Source organism: Tachypleus tridentatus, chromosome 3 (genome assembly GCF_004210375.1).
Source record: "Tachypleus tridentatus isolate NWPU-2018 chromosome 3, ASM421037v1, whole genome shotgun sequence".
Lineage (NCBI taxonomy): Eukaryota > Metazoa > Arthropoda > Merostomata > Xiphosura > Limulidae > Tachypleus > Tachypleus tridentatus.
Window position 1 is genome coordinate 74,560,162 of NC_134827.1, and position 24,833 is coordinate 74,584,994.

Below are 24,833 nucleotides of genomic sequence, written 5' to 3' on the forward strand. Positions count from 1 at the left end.
GAGGGTTTACATTTAACAAATGTTTTTAAATTTTTATTTTTGTGAGGGGACAAGTTAATATCTGTAGTTCTGTATAAATACTCCTCCTGTATGGATTTCATAACCTGCAAGATGGTTGTCAAAACGAAGTGTTTTAAAAAATAGATAAAGATATCTTGTTACCTGACACTTAACCAACTCAGCATCTTTTCGAGGCATTACATTAACACAAGGGTACATTTCAGCACACTGCAGCAGTTCTGGCTCCAAAGATGCCTGCTGGAATAACAGTTTCTTCTTATCTGACGTTATTCTCTCTATTCCCTTTACGTGGGAGAGGAAGTACTCATCTGAAAACAAATAAATAATATTCTGATTCTGGGCTGGCACTAATATCTTACATGAAGAAAACATTTTCTTCAGTGGGAAAAAATTCTATAATAAAAGCTTTGATCATGAGACAAATTTCTCAAATGAAACCAAAAACATTTTCCAAAAAGTTAAGAGAAAAACAAAACAAAAACACCAAATTGTTTTTAGTATGTTCAATGTTATATTTACTTCCCTTGAATAATTCAAAATAATAAACCACAATCCCCTATATTAGTAAAGTGTATCGCCATTGGAACATCGCTAAAGCACTACCTAACGTAGCTTCACACGCACACACTACCTAACGTAGCTTCACACACACCAGCATTAAAAAGATAAGAGTTGGTCTGTTACCATTTGCAAACTGGTCAACTGTCCTAAGCTTGAAGTGTCCATCTACAAACTATCTGTAACATCACTCAAAATCATGCCCAAAATGCCATGCTACATTTACTAAACAAGTCGAAACTAATGAACCTTACCTTCCCACAAGACCTAAATAAATACCATCTTCGACCAAGAAAGTGGGATAAAAAAACAACTCACGACTGCAAATTATTTCATTTCTTAGATCAATTAAGAAATTTTTAGTGTTTCATCAATTCCTATAATAAGTTGCTAGTGAGATAAGAGCATTCAAAGCAAACATGGACTAACATATGCGTTTCATGTAGGTAATCCTAATATAGAAAGTTTTCTATGGTTTGTTACTAATGATGAGATGACAGTAAATTTGCAATATGAACCAAGCAACCAGAGTTCCATCTGAACTACAATTAAATTATAAATAATTGTTTTCTCGATGACGAGAAACCCACTTGAAATAAAAATGTATCTCAGTATGGCTGGTATGGGTATTAACACTTTTACTGATAAGGAGAGAACATTCCAACCTTCCTAGATCATCTTCAGGAAGGTCGAAACATTGTTCTCTCCTTATCAGTAAAAGTGTTAATACCCATACCAGCTGTTCTGAGATACATATAATTGTTTTGTCAGTCAAAAACCACACCTGTGTTGAAGAAAAAGAGAAAGACTCTATTGTGCTCAACACCACAATATGCATTAGATGTATCAATATATTCTGCTGTTATGATATTTTCAAGTGCCTTTACAACAAAAGGAACCTTTTTAAGCACTTTCAAGAATGTTTATGCACCCTAAGCATGAACTTAGCCACATACATATGATATACTTGTTTCCTTATTTTTAATATAAAAATATGCAAAAATTAACAAGGATTGTGTTTGCTTTGTTTTTTTTAAAGCACAAAACTTTTAAAAGTCTATCTGTAGTGTTACCTACCATGGGTATTGAAAAAGTTTCTAGCATTATAAGCCTACTTGGAACTTGCTGCCAAGCAACTGATGGGCATAAAATAAACAAATATCTGTACAGAACTGGCCTAATTCATATAGTGAGATTTAACCATCACTGTTATACCGTACCCAAAGCCCCACAAAGTGTCTCTGCAGTAACTGGAAGCTAGCCACTAACCCTTATATTCACATACCATGTACAAAACAACACTAGGACAAGCCTATTCTTTTACAATATACAACTTGTTATATAACATCTGAACAAATTCATACACTTACCACTTTCTTTAATGATTTCTGAAATAAAGTTTGGATCAAGAACTTGGCTAATTAAAGTCTGAAGAAATACTTCAAAGTTCTCCCTTTGAGGATGGGTGTTCTCATCTTTTGTTAACTTGACAATGTCACCATTTCTGTGAGAAATGAGGTTGATATTTTATTAAAATAATGAACATTTAGACCAGTGGTTCCCAACCTTTTTTTATGCTCCACACCTCTAAAAATTTTTAATATGTTCTTGTACCCCTCACAGTAGTTATTTATTTAAGAATAAAGGTGAAGGTGGCCAAAAGAAATGTTATCTCGCACCCCTTGGGGGTGTGAGACCCCTGGTTGGGAACCACTGATTTAGACCAATATTAACATCCTTCAAACATGCATATATCTTCACATCAATATTAGCACTATTCAATTTCACACACTAATTTTTTCCAGTGTACGATGCTTATTGCACCTCTTCCACTTTGTTGAAAGGAAAAAACAATATTTACAACACTGAATTAACTAAATAATATTCAGAGATTTAGTAACTCAATAGTTAATCATTTACTCTTGCCTGACTTGAATTTTCTATACTGACCAAACAATTTCCTAAACTTTCAAACCACCCTCTAGCAAAACATTGTCTTAAGATAAAATTAAAATACAAACCTACAAAAAATACTTTTCAAATAATATTTTGCAATTGTTATTAATATTTAACAACACCTAATAAATGGAATAATTATAATACTAAGACTGTAATTTGTTCTCTCACAATTTCCTTAATAAATCTATTATTATTTCTTCTATTCTTTATTACGAATTGATCTCACGAGAAAAATTTAACTGGAAACTAATACTTCTGAAAATCTTTCCCAGAGTTACAGATTGTGTGGGTTAAATAAAATCTGCATTCTTATACTTCATGCTTACATCTCCTTATCTTCTTCTTTCTTCTGAACATGAAGAAGCTCCACGACAGTGTTGTCACGACTGTTTGAATGAACACGAACTGTGGCCGACAGGTATTTACCTCTCTCTGTCAGGTTCCAGGCCGTATACTAGAACATTCCACAATAATCTCTGGTCAGGTTTACTCCTTAAACTGTTTCTTCAAGATACAGATAACATGTGAAACTAGTATCTAAACATCAAATTAAAATACTGTTACTATCACAGAATTTCAAATAAACATAAAACCATTCAGCCAAAGAAGTACCAGAGAGAATTCTGGTTAACTACGATGGACCTGATTGATACAATACCTATTAGCCAGAGAAACACTGTGGCAAAAACCTGTAGATACCAGAATAAAGTGAGATAACTGGAAGTGGAAATATTTGATTGTCATAGTTGCTAAATATCATAAAAAGAAACAATAACTATGTCTTAACCTTTAGCACTAATTATTCAACTCCACTGCAGTTACTGTTTCATTAAATGAATATACTATAAATCATTCTTTTTGAATAGCTTTAAGACTAGGAACTTTGGGCTTATGTTCATAAAATTTATATATTAAAAATTCAAAGACTACAGATTCAAGACCTAAACTACCACCAATTCATTAATGTTACATATCCAAGCATGGCTCAGGATTCTAGCTACTCCATGCTAAACCATTCTTTAAGATCTAAGCACATCAATCAAGTACTTTTATTGGCTAGCTTATGAACACAGACTAATCTTCAAGTTCCCATGCAAGAAGTTAAAACAATATATGAGTGTTTTCAAAAACAATGAATATATATTAACCAGCAGTATAATAAATTATTTCACCTAAACATACGTTCAAGAATTTTTCTTTGTTCTTAAAATATGTAATACAAATTAAATACAAGACTAACCATGCAACAGAATCAATTTTTTCCCTCAAAAAAATAAAATTAAAAAAATTAAAAATTGAATTCATAAACCAAAACTTACTGACAAGTTTAGGAAACTTCTGATTTAAGAAAACTTTCTTAATATCCCATTCTTGAAAATCAGTTAAGAAAACTAATGTAAATATACATAATTACAAAACTAGGCCTGGCAACCTCTGATAGTGGTACATTTAACATTCATCTAAATACCTACAAAGAAATGGGTTTTGTTTGTTTCATAACAAGTTAGGAAACCACAAATTACTAAATACACAAGAAATCAAAATGCCAACATGTTGATATTCTCTAAGACTTTCACGTGTTTTTTGTGAAAAATTAAAGGTTTTACTTCCAATAAACTTAGCTGGTTTAGTATAAATACCAAAGAAATCAAAATTTTTCAAACAACTGTATTTTAAAATTCTCATCAGTGACATTTTCCTTCATACATCTTACAAACAGATGACTTGGTCATGAATGTGTGTGGCACAATGCTGTAAGCTATCTTCACTAAAGAAAAATAATGTGTTCTCCGTTGTCAAGTTGTACACTTGTACACATTTAATCATGGTCCCATTATTAACACATCGTGAGTTGCCAAATACACATTTAATGATGATCCCTTTACTAACACAAGGTGAGTTGACATGTACACATTTAATGATGGTCCCATTACTAACACATGGTGAGTCGTCAAGTTGTACACACATACACATTTAATGATGGTCCCATCACTAACAAATGGCGAGTTGTCAAATTAGGCACATGTGCACATTTAGTGATGGTCTCATTACAAACACATGGTAAGTTGTACACATGTACACATTTAACGATGGGCCCAGAACTAACACATGGTGAGTTGTACACATGTACACAATTAACAATGGCCCCATTTCTAACATATGGTGAGCTGTCAAGTACAAATTTAATGATAATCCCTTTACTAACACATGATGAGTTGGCACATACACATTTAATGGTAGGCCCAGTACTAACACATGGTGAGTTGTACACATTTAATGATGGGCCCAGTACTAACAAGTGGCAAGTTGTACACCTGTACACATTTAACGATGGTCCCAGTACTAACACATGGTGAGTTGTACACCTGTACACATTTAACGATGGTCCCAGTACTAACACATGGTGAGTTGTCACGTACACATTTAACGATGGTCCCATTACTAACACATGGTGAGTTGTCACGTACACATTTAACGATGGTCCCATTACTAACACATGGTGAGTTGTCACGTACACATTTAACGATGGTCCCATTACTAACACATGGTGAGTTGTCACGTACACATTTAACGATGGTCCCATTACTAACACATCGTGAGTTGACACGTACACATTTAATGATGGTCCCATTCCTAACACATGGTAAGCTGTTAAGTTGTGCACACGTACACATTTAACAATGGCCACATTTCTAACATATGGTGAGTTGTCAAGTACAAATTTAATGATGATCCCTTTACTAACACATGATGAGTTGGCACATACACATTTAATGGTAGGCCCAGTACTAACACATATTGAGTTGTACACGCGTACACATTTAACAATGGCCCCATTTCTAACATATGGTGAGTTGTACACATGTACACATTTTACAATGGCCCCATTTCTAACATATGGTGAGTTGGCACATACACAGTTAATGGTAGGCCCAGTACTAACACGTGGCAAGTTGTCAAGTTGTACACCTGTACACATTTAACGATGGTACCATTACTAACACATGGTGAGTTGTCACGTACACATTTAACGATGGTCCCATTACTAACACGTCGTGAGTTGACACGTACACATTTAATGATGGTCCCATTCCTAACACACGGTAAGCTGTTAAGTTGTGCACACGTACACATTTAATGGTGGGCCCATTACTAACACATGGTGAGTTGTCATGTACACATTTAATGATGGTCCTATTACTAACACATTTTGAGTTCTCAAGTTGTGCACATGCACACATTTAATGATGGTCCTATTACTAACACATGGTGAGTTGTCAAATTAGGCACATGTACACATTTAGTGATGGTCTCATTACTAACACATGGCAAGTTGTCAAGTTGTGCACATGTACACATTTAATGATGGTCCCATTACTCACACGTGTCAAGTTGTGCACCTGTACACATTTAATGATGATCCCAATACTAACACATGGTGAGTTGTCACGTACAAATTTAATGATGGTCCGATTACTAACACATGGTAAGTTGTCACATACACATTTAATGATGGTTCCATTACTAACACATGGTGAGTCATCACATACACATTTAATGATGGTCCTATTACTAACACATTTTGAGTTCTCAAGTTGTGCACATGTACACATTTAGTGATGGGCTCATTACTAACACATGGCAAGTTGTCAAGTTGTACACAGGTACACATTTAATGATGGTCCCATTACTAACATATGGTGAGCTGTGCCTAAAGCATAAATAAAATTTCTTCAAATGTCAAGCACTTACACTGAAGTTTAAATATAACTAAGTATTGTTCAAAAGAGAACTTTGAATAAATTCACTTACAGAAGAAGAATTTCGGTACAGGACTTTTCCATCAGCTTCATATGCTTCAAACCTCTGAAGCAAGGACTTCCCTTCTATTCTCCACAATGGAGGATGTTTATCTATTTCATAACCACTTGATAAGATGAAGTCCCCAGGCTACAAGAGAAAGAAATGATATATATTAGAGAGTTGTTTATCCCTTTCTCAAATGCATTATAATATTTGCAATCTAACAAAACCATCAAGCAGTGGCTCAGAAGGTGGATGAGGGCCAAAAGTAACAGCTTCTAATAAATACACACCATATATACAACAGAAAAATCTGAAGTCACATAGCTCCTATACTGTACAATGTTGTATATATTCCTAGAACATGAGACTTGAATAACTCATGAGCTGACACCTTATCATGGGGTGTCATCTTGTGCACTCCTCTCATGTCATTTGGAATTCCTCTTTTATAATAGTTGATTTGAAAACTTCTCTTTGAAAGTCACATGAGTTTTAATTTTAAGAAATCTTGGCATTATACACATATTTAAAGATTCAACAACCTGTTACAGCAAGGACAGTAACAGATGTCCACTGTTCTTACATTACTGGAGTATACCAATATTTACTGTAAGTAAACACAATACACATTATTTCCAAAAGACTCGCACCTACTTCTTGCAATGTAGTTGCTTTCCCTCTCATCATCAGATCAAATTGAGTTACCATAGTAAAGCCAAGATTAGTAGTTTGGTGAACTGAACTTGAGATCTTCAAATAATGAAGCCTCGTAAAACATAAATATCCTGAGATGCAAAAAAAAGACTACATTGAACTATTTGAGTTCCAAAATATCCAATCCCAAAACGTTCATTGATAATATTTTGAAGATTTTATGTGTCATTCAAACTAAATGGTTTTGAATGAATCACAATTTTAAAGATTTAGTCACATTCAAAAGTTAAATACTTTCAACAGAATAAGGTCAGTTCTAGAAAAATAGGGAATGCTGTTCAAATAGGATATCTCTTTATCATCTTATCTAACAGTTCATGTACAGCCCTTTCATTTTTTACAGCTCTGATTTTTCACATTTCTGCTGCCTAAGTGTTAAACCTAAATGTACTTAATACATACACACACACAGAAAATCTAACTACACTCAAATACCATCTAATTAAAAAAAAACAGAACTTGCTGGTTCACATAATATTACTTCAGTGATTTACAAACAGAAATTCATAAAAACATATATCTGAAACCATTAATTTTGAAAGATAAACATTATTTTAATTCATATGGATTATTTAAATTTCCTTTTCAATTTTTAACTATTACACACAGGCATAATTTTTACAGGCATATGTAATTTCAGAAGTAATTCAAGCACTTACTTCAAATGTATAAACACTTACTGAAATACATAAAAAGCAAAAAGCAGTATAATTTTTCACTTACTCGATACAAGCACTCTCTCACTTCCTGTTGCTTACTACGACGAGAATATCTCGAGCTGTGCCTTATCTGTTGTTCTACTTTTTCTTCACTAAGTTTTGTCTCAGTTTCTGAAAACGTGCGTTTACCATCATGAGCGTCCAGGTCAATATCATTCTTACACAGCACTGATCGCCGCCCAGGCCGTCTTCCCATCCCTCTTCTTCCCCTACCCCGTCCCCGATTTCCTCTTCCATGATACTAAAACACACAGAAACATATATAAATAACTATTTTTTGAATACTCTTTTATTATAAAGAATTGAACCACAGATATTTTTTATACTCACTAAAGCAATTAAAGATGAACAAAATTCATAGTCAAGAATTATTTTCTCAAAATTTCTCTGTCAAATACCAAAATTGATACATGTATAAAGAAAGTATAATTTCTGCACTTACAAAACTATAATAGTATTAACTTGACACAACAACAAGGGATTATTTACTAGTGTTCAAGCTATAGCATTAATTTCTGAGCTTTCAGAAAAAAACCAAAATATTCAACACAGAAGGCTGAAAACTTCGAAGAACTAAAGCACTAACATTTCAGAGAAAAAACAGGTCGTTTTTAGCCTTTGTTGGTAAAAAAAAAGTGAAAATACAGTTGATTAAAAATCTGAATTTCAGCTGCATTTGCCTTACAATTGAGGAAATAAACCTACAATGGCAAGAAGTGTGTAATAAACAATTCTCTGGTGTTAACATTATCACCTTGTGGCTGTTACTCAAAATTTTGAAAGGAACATCAGGACTACATTACCAGTGTCAAGGCAAGACACGCAGTTGAAGTTAAGAAACAACACATAAGCCCTCCATAATAAAGATGAAACTAGGATATAACAGTAAGGTTCTTGATAATAAAGATGAAATTAGGAAACACATAAGCCCTCATTATAAAAGTTGAAACTACGATATGGCAAGAAGGTCCTTGGATAATAAAGATGAAATTAGGATATGACAACAAGGTCCTTTATTATAAAGATAAAATTAGAATATGACAATAAAGTCCTTTATTATAAAGATAAAATTAGGATATGACAAGAAGGTCCTTTGTAATAAAAGTTGGAAGTAAGATATGACAATAAGGTCCTTGATAATAAAAATAAAAGTAGGATATGACAGTAAGGTCCACGATGGCAAAAATAAAATTAGGATACAACAGTAAGGTCCTTGATAATAAATGACTTAAGACACAGAGGTTGATACACAAAAAGCTAACACTGAATTTAAACAAAATTATAAAAGAAAATGGAATGAGAGGCTGAAAGGAAGAAGAAAGATCTGTATCCAGATAAAATGAACAATCTACAACAGAATAATGTTATGAAGCTTTAACCACACAGAAGATACAGAAAAGAACAAAGCATACTGTAAAACAGGACTTGACAAATAGTGGGTACAATAGCTATTAAAAATTTTATTTATTCATGCATATATGCTACATAGAACTCAAATCTCGAAGAGTTCTGGACTCTTTTGAGGGAAGTACAGAAGTATTTTGGCATTCTTCGAGTTCTAAATCAAACTTTGTTCTAGCATTTTAATGGTGGATCCAGCACTTTGTTTTTTCAGTATTGATGTGCTGTTGTTACATAACATGTTACTAATTTTGCACCATTTTATTTTTCTTTCTCTCAATACAACCAATTCGTGTGCAAGTTTAGACTCAGATGAGGCAATATTATCAAGTGGTTGTTGATACCATGTGATTGTCAGCATACACTCATTGCTTTGAAAGTAAATAAATATGGTCCCCACTTCCTGATACAAACACTAGTGAATTTATTTTAGGCTCATCATTATATAGTGATTAACAGATTAAACATATCCTGAAACAACATGCTTAGCCTACTGATATAGCTGTGATTATTTTTACTTTGTTTTCATTCATTACAAGTTACAGTTTAGTCTATTTTAATAATCACATATACTGAAGTGGTATAATGTGGTATCTTGTATAATACAATTTAATAATGAACCCTTTGTTTTTAGTGTAAAACCATGTCTGTGCTAGAATCACACAACTGAATCCAAAAACGTTCTGTAACTTTTTTTATATATATCTGATCTGGCACCTTGACCTGAAAATATCTGTCAAGGCCTGCTGTAAAAACATAAAGAATCCTGTTCTAAGTAGAATAAATGTAAATATGATTTTAAAGAGAAAAGAAAAACAGCCTAAACCACTGCCAAAATTAAAATTCAGAAGCAGGTTTCAAATCTGAACTACCTGGACAAGGTCATAATCAAAACAACTGGTGCATGTGTGTTTTTTTTATTGCAAAGCCACATCAGGCAAATGAACCCGATTTGAGCGTTGTAAATCCGTAGACTTAACACTGTACCAGCAGGGAACCAAAACAACTGGTAGGACATGAAATCAGGTATTAATAAGCACTCATCTTTAGAAAAAATAAAACTGAAGACATGTAATAGCTAACAAAAAGCACAAAACCATTTTAAACAAAATAAACAAATCAGATGAGAGTAATGTTTATCCTTCTCAAGTTTTTCTGTTTTAATTCTGGATTTACAAACTTTTGCACATCTTTTTAAGCTTTCTTGTACAAATATATATTTTATTCTAAGTTTAGTTGTCTAATATACTCTTACTGTTCCATAGTCTGGTAATAAGTTAAAGCAAATAAAGTAATAATTAGAAGTACATAATAACCTTTATGTAAAATAATTCTACCATCCACTCAGGCAACAATAAATGTCAGTCGAGATAATTCTACCATCTAGTCAGGTAACAACAAATGTCAGTCCTGAGATAATTCTACCATCTAGTCAGGTAACAACAAATGTCAGTCTTGAGATAATTCTACCATCTAGTCAGGTAACAACAAATGTCAGTCCTGAGATAATTGTACACATAGTAAGGTAACAACAAAACTCAGTCTTGAGATATTTTAAACGTAAGTTTGAGCTGACCAGACCAGCTTACTCTAGCAGATGGCATCCAGATAGGATCAGAATCTGAATCATCCTGGTCTTCCCCTTTACCTGTTGTAGTTTTTGGATCTCCAGGATCTGTACTGTTTTTCTCATCTATAATAAACAAATATAATACTAATCCAAACATCATCAGTTAAGGAAAGTCCAGCCAAAGGCAACTAGACACTGGAACCTAAAAGAACTGTTAGTCAAATTTTTCCATTATCATTAAATTTAAAAACAAAATGTCATGCAACATAAAAAAAAAGACTAATTTAGCTTATAATGGAAGAGGCAGTTTAAACCTTCAGTGTTGTCGAGAAAACCCACTTGTAGAGAAAAATATACACAACCGAAGAAGGTCGAAACGTTGTTTGCTCCTCTACGTAAAAAATTTTCTCAACAAGATTACAAAAAATATATTACTCATACTGGGAAAAGCCCTTGTTATCTTGTTTTTCAGGTAAAAACTTGTGTTTATATTGCTCATTACACTCTGATTTTAATTAAAATTTATTATTTAATATACTTGGCAAAGAAACAAACCTAACACTTATTCATTAAGTTTAAAAGGTAAAAAATGCTATGAAAATATTTTCAAAAATATATATACAGATTTTAAAACTGTGAACTATCACATGCAACTTATCCACACATCCCTTCTAACTAAAAATAATCTATGATGGAAAGTCAAAATCTTAATGCTTCAGTCTTAATAATGAAGTTAAATACTTTTAGGAACTGGAATTAGCATGATTTTATTTCTAATCAAAATTTTGCAGGTTTGAAGCTTGCTCATGCCTACTCTTTGTCCTTGAACAGAACATTTCCCATATGGGCTTCAGTCTACCTCACAGTAAAACAGTTACTATCATAAAAAGGTGGTAACTTGCAACAGACTGGCACCACTTTCAGGAGAAAATATGTCACAATTGTCATCAACTGTTGGATCTAGTGTTCATTCATGGACACCCTAATTTTTTATCAACTAGATATTTTCAATAAGATAAAGATTAACTGACATAGAACTATTTTAAAATGGAAGTGTTTCCAAATCCAACTACATTAATTATAAAACAAATTAAATAGGGTAGTAATTACTAGCATTCATAGTTGCACTTTTTTAATTTTCTAATTATTTAATGGAACCATGGTAGTGTATAAAACATCAAGTCTAAACTCTTTGTACAAATTTAACCTTGGACTTTAATGAAAACTGATATATGCACTTACCTACAGATTTTAATATCAAATATTTAAGACTGAAAACATTTTCATGTATATTACCATTATATATAATAATTCTCCATGTATACAATGCTTTTTATTTGCTAAGTATTTTATGGTGGAAAACAAATTCACAAATTCACTTTGAATATGAAATTACTATTAAATTCAGTGACCCTTTGCTATAAATATTTCTTTGCCAGAACACTGATTTCAGTTGGATATTATTTTCAATTACACCAGTTTATCACATCTAAATAACTGGGTATTAAACCCAATTGTCTTTAGAGAAAACAAATTTATGTTCTACAAAAGAAAAAATATACGTAGAACCAATGCAAGGATTTAAAAAAAAATGCATGCAGAACCCTATCTGCATGACTAAGACCTTTAAAAGTCAGTCACACAAGTTTTGACCTAGAAGACTTCTTGCGACATTAAATACACTTCTCAAAGTCGAACATACCTCCACTATTACCCCTACATAACTGATTTTATCTGTACAAGTATGAGAAATTTGTCAAAATTCATGAAGTAGATATAGCCTGTATCCTGTATCTAGTGGAAAGTATACATATCAGAAAGATGTACCTATAGAATTATGAGTGTGACAGTAAAAAATTCTGTAAAAATAAGTAACAAAAGATGCAGTCTAATGCTAGGAAGAAACAATAACAAAGCTTGGAAACAACAAGGGACCTGTTGGTCTATCTTGGCTGTCCTATCCTCTGAGCAAAACTAAAACTATTAAATATATGTACAAATAATTTAAAGCTAACCCTTATCATTCATATATCTTTCTTTTAAGCTCACTCAAATTTACTGCCGAAACAATATCCCAAGGTGTCCCATTTCATACACCAAACACCCTCTCTGAAAAACAAAACTGTCTTAGCTGAAGTTGGTTTCTCCTTTGCCCAAATCTATAATTGTCTCCAACTTCTGTACTTTCTGTTGTTAAGTACTAAAAATGTTGATACACCAAAATTATCAACCCCTTTAACAATCTTAAGCACTTCAATCAGATCCTTTTTTTTTTCTTTCAAGAGAAAATTATTTTAAGAATATTAATCTCTACTCATCTAACACACCCTCCAGCTCAGGTACTATTTTAGTAGTTCTCCTCTGAACCCTTTCCAACAGTTCAATGTCTTTTCTAAGATAAGGAGCCTGAGACTGAACATGATATTACAAGTGTGGCCTAACCAGTAACCTATACAATAAAATTATAACCTCTTTAAATTTGTCTTCAATATTTCTATGCATATAACCTAAAATCCTATTTCCCCTACCACTAACAATAGCACACTGCTTGGATGGCTTTAGAAACTGATCAACCAATACATCAAGATTGCTTTCTTTCATAACACTGTTAAGGTTATTCCCATACAAAATATATGTATAATAAAATTATGATAACCCAGATTCATTATTTTACATTTATTATAATTAAAACTAAAGTGCCATTTATTCATGCAACTCACTAAATGATATAAATCCTTGTGTAAACCAGTAACATCATATTCATAGCTAATAGAACTAAAGACATTAATATCATCTGTTAATTTAAGTATTTTATTGACCATTCCATCATCTGTGTTATTGGTGTAAACCAAAAAGATCAATGGTCTTAAGACTTAGCCATGAGGCACCCCACTTGTGACATTAATCCAGTTTGATTGGACTGTATATATAACAACTCTCTGCTGTCTTCCATCACACCACTCTTCTATCCAATTAGGTAACTTATCCTCCACACCTACAGAAATAAGTTTCTCTGTAAGCCTTCATGTGTCACTTTGTCAAAAACTTTCTGAAAATCCAGATACACCAAATCTACACTCTTACGGTCATCTACAGGAGTGACAGTAACTAATTTCCAATCTGTTAGTACTTGTCCACTGTTCAAGGACTTACAAAAAACAAATATTGTAACAAATGGCTCACATATCCAATTCTTGACCTCTTTAAAACCTCCCAGGATCTGTATGATTCTCTAAACTTCCCAATTTTTATTTTAACAAGCTTAGAATTTATATGACTGTCTTGTTCAACTGTCTTCATCTATCAGTTGTTCAAGATGAGGACTACTAAAGTCTTCATAAGTAAAAAGTGAAGAAAAAGCAGAATTTAATAACCTAACCATTTCCTAATCATAAGATAGTAGCCTTCCTGTATCATCCCTGAATAGTCCTATACCCATCCTAACATTTTTACTCCTAATGCACCTAAAAATATTTACTGTTGATTTTTATGTTTCCAGCTAATTTTGTTTCATACATCCTTTTGGTTATCCTAATTTCTTGTATTACCAACTTTCTTGATCTTTTATAATCTTCTGTGTTCTGTAATGCCAATCAATTTAAATTTTTAAATTTGTGATGTCATAATCTACAACTGATATCAAGTTATATCAGGTAGATTCGTTGTAGTGTATTTACATACAACTGATAAAGTTATATCAGGTGGATTTATTGTAGTGTATTTAATTTCAGTTAACTCATTTATATGCATTTCAATAATTTAAATAACAAAAATACATATTTGCCCATATATTATGAATGTTAATGTTCAGTCCAAAGATAACCTTATATCTCTGCAAAGAAAATATGAACCAAAATATATAATAAAAGATTATTTACAAGTTTCCATACTCACCCTGTGGTCCATCTGCCAAAGATTGTTGAACCAAAGTTTTTTTTTCAGTACTATGTAGACAGTGATTTTCCCTAGGAACATTTGCTTCTCCACCTGGTATGTTACCATAAACCATTGGTCTTGGTTTGGGAGGTCTTCCACGTTTTCTTCTGACAGTAGAATTAAAAAATTGATACTTTCGTCCAACTACTCGTGTATTTGAAATTGGCCCTCTTCCACGAGAGACTGTAAAATGCTTTGAGAGATAGTTTAAATCTTTTCCTCTTTTTTTTTCAGTAAAACCTAAAGATTGTTTTTTCATAGAAGACTGTACACAACTTGCTGCTTGTGTTTTCCCAACAAAATTACCAGATGCCAATGAAGTACAGTACTGGTTAATTTTTAGTGAATGTGAAGTGCTTTCTGTTTCATTTGAGAGGTGACGAAGTGCTTGTGCTACAGAACTGGCAATGCCTTGACTGGCATTATCCTCTTCATCTGATGAAAAAGATGGAGCTTCTGGATTTGGAACAACCATTTTCTGGAGATCTGAGCTGTCAAAAGACAAAGAAGAATCTCCGGCTAGGTTACCTGTGACTGGAGACAAGCTTCTGTCTTTTCCACTTGATTCATTTTTTCTTGAAACAGAAAGTCCTGATTCATAAACAGAAAATTGTTCTCCAGCTGTATTTGATGAGAAAGAACTATTCAGAGAACGTCCTCTTCCCCTTGCTCTCCGTCCTCGTCCTCTTCCACATGCAATTCCTCTTTTTCCAAAAGAAGCACTTCCAGGGATGTCTTCTGTTTTATCTGTAAGAAAACTAAGGAAACTTTTAAAAAAACCACCAAATGCACCAGGTTTTCCAGAGTCTGATTTTTTATCTGTTTTCATTGGAAAGTCAAGAAATCCCAAATCATCTGTAATACTTGGGAGTGACTTGTTAATCTTATCTTCATCCACTGTTGATGTTTGAAGAGATGAAGTCAAATTAACTGAAAATGGTTCATACCTAGTTTCAGAAGATCCCTCACAATGGTTTATATTTTTTTGAAAGGACTTACTAAGTTCACTGGTTTCTAAGCTCCAATCCTGGCAAATGTCATGGCAATCTACATTATCACTGCTTTTTTTGACAGAATGAACACGAAAAGATGGAAGAGTCAAGCCAGAAGAGTCCTGTGCTGAAGTCTTTTTACCATCATTTCTAAAGCCATTTGAAGTCTTCATTTCTATGCCTACACCTCTGTCATCAATGGAAAAGGCATCCTTTTGAAAGCCAAATGATGGGATGTCAACAGAAGACGAATGGAGAACTGCATCACTGCATGATGTGCTGATTGAAGGTTTTCCAAAAGAAGAACTTAAATCAAAACTATTGGAATTAAAGAGACTTTCACTAATTCCTGCATGTCCTGCTCCATGTTGGAGAACTGGAAGAGAATCATCAATCCTACCAGATGAAATGGACGTCTGGTTATTCTGTTCTGATGCTTCCAGTGCAGAAGCAAGCTCATCTATTGACACACGAAGTGCTTCTTGGTCAGCTTCCCTTTGTAAAGTAGACATTGTAACATCCATGGGTACTGACTGAGCTCCTTGGCCACTAAAACTGAAACTGTTACGCTGATCAGTATTGGGATTTAGAGATGCCGGGATCCCTTGAAAAGTATCTTTTGAAAAATGGACTACATTATCTTCAAAAGCTGATACAGGAATGTCCAAATTTGACTGTTGGTAAGAGCTACCAAACTGTATTGGCAAATTATTCATACTAGAGGATGAATGATGTTGAGGTAAATGATCAGTTGGTCTTTTTTGCTGTGATATTGACACTGTTGTGTCAGAAGTCTGCAGAAAAGGGTTTTCACTGATACCATTCTGTGTAATTAAACCATTTAAAGACCTTTGAGTATGTGTCCAACTTTTCTGTGCTTCTTTCAGCTGCATGTAATCTTCTGAGGTTAGTTCCCATGCAGGGCTTTTTTTAGTTTTGCGTTTTTTGAAATTTTTTCTACCTTTTGGTCTTCCTCTTTTGCCAGGTTTTCTTTCAAAACCTGTCACCTGAAAATTATCTGGTTGATTGGTAACTGGCTCAAGTGCCTCATCAAAATCATAAACTTTCATCCTTTCTTCGGCTGACATCATGTTAGTAAATTGATGCATGTGTGGGCGAAGTGGCTGTGGTCCATTCAACATCGAATTCATCTGGATACTTGCTGACTGTGTTCTTGTTTCATCCATTCCAAGAGCACTATTCATGGAACACAGAGGAGAATCTTGATCCTCTGTGTGTACATTTCTGTGTACCATATTGTGATCTTCTTCCATTAGATTTCTGGAAGCACCAACACCAATCTGGCTATCAGAACCAAGAGGAGTACTAACAACATCAAGAACACAGTTTTCTTCCACATTATGAGAATGCATCTGATTCTGTAGCTGATCAAAGAATGCCTGTTCACTCATATCCAGATGGTTGCTTTCAACTGAAGATTGAGAAATAGCTGTATGCTCTCCATTATAATGAGATTTTGGAGAGGAAGAAGGATCACTTTGAGCTGAAAAGTTGGTCTGATTTGAAGATATGGTGCCAGCTTGAGTAATAACAGAAGAGTATATGGCAGTGGCATCCTCATGACTAGAAACAAAAGAATTTGGAATATAGGCTTGCCCAACAGACACTGAAGGAGAAGGGTGAACCGGAGTTGGTGCTTGCGTTGGTGTGCTCATGGGCGGATATGTTGATTGCATAACAGGTGAAGTATTTTGTGGACTATAGTCTTGTGTTGCTGAACCTGAAGAACAATGGCTTTTAGATGAAGGAGGTGCAGATGATGCAAAAGGTGAATGTTCTTGCATGTTATTCCCAAAATTAAAAATGTGCTCTTCATTAAAGTTTGGGCTATTTCCAAGCTGATGTTTTGAAGAGTTTGATGAATGAATGCTCTGAACATTTTGAGGCATAAGTGTTTCTCCATTACCATTCGTTTCTTCTGAGCCAGACCCATTAGTTACAGGGCCTTGTCTCTGAGTCTGTATATGGTGAAATTGAGGGCTAACAATTACACTTGTTGTTGGTAAGAATGACTCTTTATCAGTTGTACCATCTGTCATTTTTTGTTCCGATTGCGTATCATATCCATTTTGTTTTTCCATATGAAGATCTAAAGGAGCATACGTAGAATTGGAGTAAGATGGCTGAGAAACTAAATTATGAGATGCTGGAATCATTGAACTTGATGAATAAGCACGAAAATCTGGTTTAGAAGCATATAATTCTGCTACACTATTCAAGTACGAATCTGCCTGTCTTGTTAGGGGAGAAGAGTAGGTATTCTGGGAATCCACTAATGAGGAGGAAGGACGAGCTGGTGAAGGCAAAATATTCCTATACGTCTGAACTAAGTCTTGATCATTCAGTTGTCCTCCAATGGATCCTCGGGGAGACTTGTTCACTTGAGACTGAAGTTTGTCTGTACTGTTCTCAACTGCAAGAGATCTTGACATAACTGTTTCTGAGGAGAAAGATCCAAAAGGATTTCCAGCAGGACTAACAATATTTGAATGTCTCCATGAAGCAGCAGCTACATGTGGATTAAACAGTGCTCCAGATCCAATTCCAGTAGTTCCTGTCATAGATGCTGCCATGTTGGCACCAGCACCCATGTGATTTGGAGTCATTCCACGATGAGCAAACCCTCCTCGAAGATCACTCAAGTCTGGTTCTTTGTGAGCTGCTTTCAAAAACCCTGTTCCTGTTGGCAGTCCAGTAAAATGGCCCTTTGCTGCAGCAGACTGAAATTGAGCAGAAAGAAGGTTATGTTCGTATCCAGAAGACAAAATATTGGCAGAATTGAATGACGCTTCAACATGATTAGGTGGTTGTGGTGGGTTTAATCCTGGATGAGGTGCTAGAAGAAAAGGGTGGGGAGTTGTTCCTGCACTGTAACCTCCAACATGATCTTGACGTGATAACGTAGATGACAATCCGAATTCACTCAGTTGAGCTTGTTGTGAGAAAGATGCAGCAGAAGTCACAGTACTGCCTAGTCTAGAGTAATGTTGTGTATAGGCAGACCAGGTAGATGGGTCCATTATGTCCTAAAGATGATCCAAAACCTCCGATTCTTCACTGGGGACCTAGAAATAAACATTATCATTTAAGATAATGGAGCCTGGAATTTTTTAACACAACCATGTCTATTGTACAAACTAATAAAAGGAGAAATATTTATTATTTTAGTAGAACAATAATACATCAAGGACTTGCATTTGGTAAATATGTCAATTACACATTTGCAAGTATTGGAACATCATTCTAAAAATCTCATATTCACATTGCTTCAACTATTAACCATGTTTCTGTGTAATGTAAAATACAAGTTACCAGCAATTAAGCATGATGAACAACATTATCACACAAACTATTTCAGAAATTTAAATTTGCCTTAATATATATTTTCAACTTTTTTGTTAAGATTGCTGTCCTATAATTACAAATATTACATATTAATATAACATACAGATAATTTTAAGGAATTCAGCAACTTGACAATTTTAAATTATGCCTATCTTTTCTTTACAAAATCTTAAACTTGTGTTCTCTCATTCTGTTTTACCCAGGACATAGGACAACAAAATCAAAGGCTTTCATCCAATCAATCACAAGAATAATATTGTAAATCCACACAAGATCACCTCTTAACCTTATTTTCTCATGATAAAGTGTGATAGACATTAACCTTGCCCCATAGAATTACCTCTCCAACTCTATAATCATAAAAGTAGTTCTCTGAATCTTTTCCAACAAGTATTTTTTTCAATATAAAGAGATCAAATCAGGTCTAATCAATCATTTTTGGGAGAAAACAACTCTTAAGTTGTAATTAATGCATGTAAATACAGTTAATATTTACTAAAATTCTATTACCTTTGTTACTAGCAACAGAAAACAGATGTAATGGCTTAAATGCCCTAGCTAGCACATTATACAACAGATTTCCTTACTAACATTCCTACATCAAAGACAGTGCAAGTAAGTTTGGGTGGCAATGGGAAAAAAAAACCCATGATCTTCAAATCAAAAAGTACTCACAAATTCATCCAAATCACTAGACCAAATCAGCCAACTCAACCTCAACAAACTTGAAGTAAAAACAGACTTTTAGTGCTAAACTCAGGTTTTGATACAATTGATTTCATCAACTACATATCAGAGCAATAACAATCATGAAAACTAAACAGTTTGTCACAATTACAATTAAAATATAAATATTTTATGAAAACAGTCAACTAATTAGAAATAATGCTTCCAGTTATTCAATTAATTAAAATTAGTATTTCCAATTACTACTATTATTTATTATTCTATCCAACAATGAAATAATCATTATTATGAATAAATTGATTGTTGCAAAAATAATTAACTGAAATTACCATTTCCAATTATTAATATTGCTGAACTACCTAAGCTAGAAGAATATTACCATTTTACTCACCTGTGATTAAGTAGAAATCTACATAATGAATTGCATGAGCATTGATGATTACCAGAACAAATGTAGCTGAATGCAACATTTCTACAACAATAAGCAACTGGTTTAAATGACATAACACTTTTAGTAATTAAATCCATTATCTTTGATAGAGATGGGTTGAACAAGTAACAAACATTTCATTACAATTTTAATATACCAACAAACAAGCATAAGGTTTGCTAACTGTGTTCATCAATTTTAATCAAATGGTAATTATATTAGGTAAGCTTAAAAAAATTACCGTTTATGGCATATGCTTATACTATTCAAACAACACAAGCTAAACAACTACTTAATTATTAAATTAATTTCACTGCAACTGTAGTATGGTTTAACTAAAAACATTATAACTTCAATGATGATGAAAACGTTATTTGATTAACACTATCTCAGAATGGCTGGTATGGGTGTTAACACTTTTACTGATAAGGAGAGAACAATGTTTCGATGTTCCTAGGTCATCCTCAGATTAAGTAAGAGAGAGTGTTTGAATGTGATCATTGACGGATACGTCTTAGGGATGAGAGTATAAACACATACTGGATTGTAGGGGGTGTTGCAGGTGGATATTAGGTTATTAATTAGTATAGGTATAAAGGTGATTAACACTAGATCAGCGAGGGATTACTGTAATTTTTAAAACAGAGCCTTGAATACAGAACCATAGTCCATGTATGGGACAGGCACAGCAGTGATAGTGCCAAAGCAGATAGACTAAGCTGCAGTGTCAGCGAGTTTATTCCCACGAATACCAACATGGCCCAGTATCCAGAAAAACTGGATAAAAGTACATGTTAAAAAGAAATGGGCCACTCAGTTTTGAATATCAGTGAGAACAGGATGTGAACCAACGTGAAGCAGTTCCAGGACCAGTAGAGAACTATGCAAGTCAGTATAAATCATGCAGTTCAAGTACTGCTTAGCTTCTATGTGATCCAGGGCAAGAGAAATGGCATACAGTTCAGCAGTAAACACAGAAGCTGTAGAGGAGATTCTGCAAGCAACCACCAAACCACAAAAAACCATGGCAGAACCCACACAGTCACTTGATTTCGAACCACGTGTATAAATAGGAATGGAAGGATGGTTCGAAAGATGTTCAGCAAATAGCAGAGAGTAATTCCAATCAGGAATGTCTACTTTTCTCAGATGACTTATGGATAGGTCATGATTGGGGACTGTAAGAAGCCATGGTGGGATGGACTGACCAGCAGATGCAGCAATGTTATCCAAGGACAAACCCAATTCATCTAACTGCACCTGAATACGAAGACCAAAATGAGCAATGGCAGACTACCTGGTCTGAAAAAGCATGGCCCATCAAGGAAGGAAAATACAACCCCAGGTGGGATGCTTTTGTAAGGAACAAAGTTTCGAAGCATATAGTAAAGACAGTTGCAAATGGCAGAGGTGCAAGGAAGGTTCATGAGACTATGTATAAGCTCTGAACTGGGAAGATGCAGAAAGCCTCAGTGCAGAGCCAAAGTCCTTGATGATGAATAGGGTCTAGCATCTTTAAGACAGATGGTCTGGCAGAGCCATAGACCAGTGATACATAGTCGAGTTTCAATCGAATAAGAGCACGATATATTTTTAGCATATAATGTCGATCCACTCCCCAAGTGGTGGTAGAGAGGTCATGGAGGATGTTCAATGCTCTTGTACATTTGACCCGTAGCTGCTTGATGTGTGGTATAAAGGTTAGCTTACGGTCAAAGATAAGCCTCAATAACTTAGTCTCAGATGCAGCACAACTTCACCGATATGGAGTTCAGGATCATGAATACCCCGTTGGTGGCAAAAGTGCATGCAAATGGTTATAGAAAGAGAGAAGGTAAAGTCATTTGCTGTGGTCCATTTCAATAAACAATTGAGGGCATTCTGTAGCTGCCACTCAATATACCTCATGTTCGACGACTGACATGAGATGTGAAAATCGTCGACATAGAGCCCGTTTGCAACAGTGAGAGGTAGTTGTTCAGTGATATTAATTTTTATACTGAAAAGTGTGACGCTCTTTACACAGCCCTGAGAGACTCCAAAGAATGGGAAAATGTCGAACCCACACAAACTTGGAATCTCCTGTCCATTAAAAACTTTATAATAAAAATGGTCAAATGGCCACGTAACCCATATATATGGAGGTCTCGCAAAATGCTATACCTCCATGTTGTATCATAAGCCTTCTCAATGTCAAAGAATACTGATACAAGATGTTGTATGAGAAAAACTTCTCTGATGTTTCCAGTTGAATCTGGCATTCAAAAGGTGTTTCTTACATGATATGAAGAGAATATGCGTGTTTTCTTATAGCAGAGCAGCATCAGGCTATCTGCTGAGTCCACAAAGGGGAATCAAAGGTAATTTAAATATTAGATTGTACTTGTACAGTGGAAACATGTACATCATTGTAAGGATTGCTGTTTTCACTGGTTAATCAAACATAGTTGATCTACAGTAACCGATTAATCAACTTACTTCAAGTTAGTCACATGGCTACAGTTCTAAACTTGCTCCATCAGACTTACATTTGGAAGAAAATTAAAATATTCCATGCAATACAGTTTTGTTTATACACTGCTGGCCATAATCTTAAGGCCAATGAACATAAAGAAAAAATATGCATTTTGCATTGTTAGACTCAACCACTTATTTGTGTAGAGTTTCAAAAGATGAAAATAAAAAACTTCTTCAGCATTTACTATGGAAAATGTGAACACTATGAAATTAGCCTAAATACTAGCTGGTCAAAAGTTTAAGACCATACTGAAACAAAGCGTTAATCGGTAAACACATAACAAAATTTAGTCATTTGTGTTCAAGCATTAGCATTGTCAACATTTCCTGTGTTACACTGGGAAAAACATGGCAAAAGGTAAAAAGTTGACAGAGTTTAAACTTTGTCCTACCCTGTTTAGGACTTCTTTTTGATATGGTCTTAAAGTTTTGACCAGCTAGTATTTAGACTAATTTCATAGTGTTCACATTTTCCTTATTAAATGCTAAAAAAGTTTTATTTTTATTTTCCCTTTTCTTATTTTGATCTTTCGAAGCTTTACTCAAATAAGTGGTTGAGTCTAACAATGCAAAATGCATATTTTTTCTTTACGTTCATTGACCTTAAAATTTTGGCAGACAGTGTATCTTAAAAACACATTTTCAAATGAGATCCCCCTCTTTGAGCACCCTTAACAATAAACATCTTTATTCTGTCTTTATTCTTGTGCAACACTAACTATTACATAAATAATAAACTCATACATACTTATGTCTAATTATGGCTCCAGAAGCTACGGTAAATGTAATCCTTTAAGAAATAAACATAATTTAGATTTATTATACTATTTCTTATTTATATCACTAGAACTTTTCAAACCTTTGTAATATTTTCACTATGTTAGATCTATTATCTGAATGAAACAAGCTTGATTTTCACACAGCCATAGTATTTCAGAAATTTCACTTTATATAAATATATATAACTGATTGTGTCCTATCATATTTAACATCAAATATGCACTGCTATGATTAAAAAAAATATATTAATTCCTTTAGCTGACAGAACTACTCAAATCATACATCTGAAATCCTGTCAATAACAAATCTATTAAAAACACAAGCTGAGTATCGTACCATATAATATTTAAAAAGCTACTTTGATTTCATTTTAAAGGCACCTGGTCCATTTGGACCAGCATTTCTCAACATTCTTCATGTTACAGAATAACTTGTAGCCTCTAAACCGATATATACCACTAAACATGCAAGCACAATAAAAACCTCTAAACCGATATATACCACTAAACATGCAAGCACAATAAAAACCTCTAAACCGATATATACCACTAAACATGCAAGCACAATAAAAACCTCTAAACCGATATATACCACTAAACATGCAAGCACAATAAAAACCTCTAAACCGATATATACCACTAAACATGCAAGCACAATAAAAACCATTATAATTTACCCATCACTATTCTCTCTTTTTTTTTTTAAATCGCACAGACTAACAAGGTTGTTGTAACAGACCTGTGTCTGTGAAACAATGATCTAGGACATCCCATTTTCCACTAATAACTTACTATGAACTACACTTAGAAACACCTTTTGTCTAAACTATGCATTAAATCTCATTCCACTTTGATGCTTCTACCCCTTCTTAAAGTAAAATATTTTACAAAATGTTGAACTATACAAAATTGATAACAGTAAAAATCTTTATGAAAATACACTGGAAAATTTCTCCCTTTTGACATTTTGCTGAACCTAAATGTAAATTAATAATATTAAAATCTTATAAATGGACTCTACAAAATGATACAAAAAATAAACCAAAAACTATTAATCAGTAAGCTTTTAACTTATACACTAATCAGACATTAAAAAGTTATATATAATTAGTTAAATTATTTTATTCCAATAATTAGGTATTACAGAATTTAATATTCATACACAACTAAATTGATTTAACTTTTGATTATGATTTCTCTAGTGTATTCTTTTATCTATAGGTAGATAAACATGTTTCCCAAATCAGGTAAAACTCAATAGCTAGTTTAATAGTGGTTAAGTTTATTCTGAACCAGTTGTTTCCAAAATCTACCTTCAATTTAATTCACACCAAAATTAATTATGATAGCACCAATTTGTTAACAATTTAGATTTTA

General features: G+C 33.7%; 1 protein-coding gene across 1 annotated transcript in view; it reads right to left on the reverse strand.

The window, feature by feature from the left end:
* The window catches only part of LOC143247199 (uncharacterized), a 35,198-nt gene that overhangs the window by 9,762 nt on the left and 603 nt on the right, over positions 1–24,833 (reverse strand). Inside the window, exons 2-8 of the mRNA XM_076494867.1 lie at positions 14,644–18,763; positions 10,769–10,872; positions 7,783–8,019; positions 6,352–6,489; positions 2,865–2,992; positions 1,950–2,083; positions 163–329 (exon numbers count right to left, since the gene is read on the reverse strand). Coding sequence (XP_076350982.1) covers positions 163–329; positions 1,950–2,083; positions 2,865–2,992; positions 6,352–6,489; positions 7,783–8,019; positions 10,769–10,872; positions 14,644–18,718 — 4,983 coding nt within the window. The 5' untranslated portion in view covers positions 18,719–18,763. The remainder of the gene's footprint in view (positions 1–162; positions 330–1,949; positions 2,084–2,864; positions 2,993–6,351; positions 6,490–7,782; positions 8,020–10,768; positions 10,873–14,643; positions 18,764–24,833) is intronic.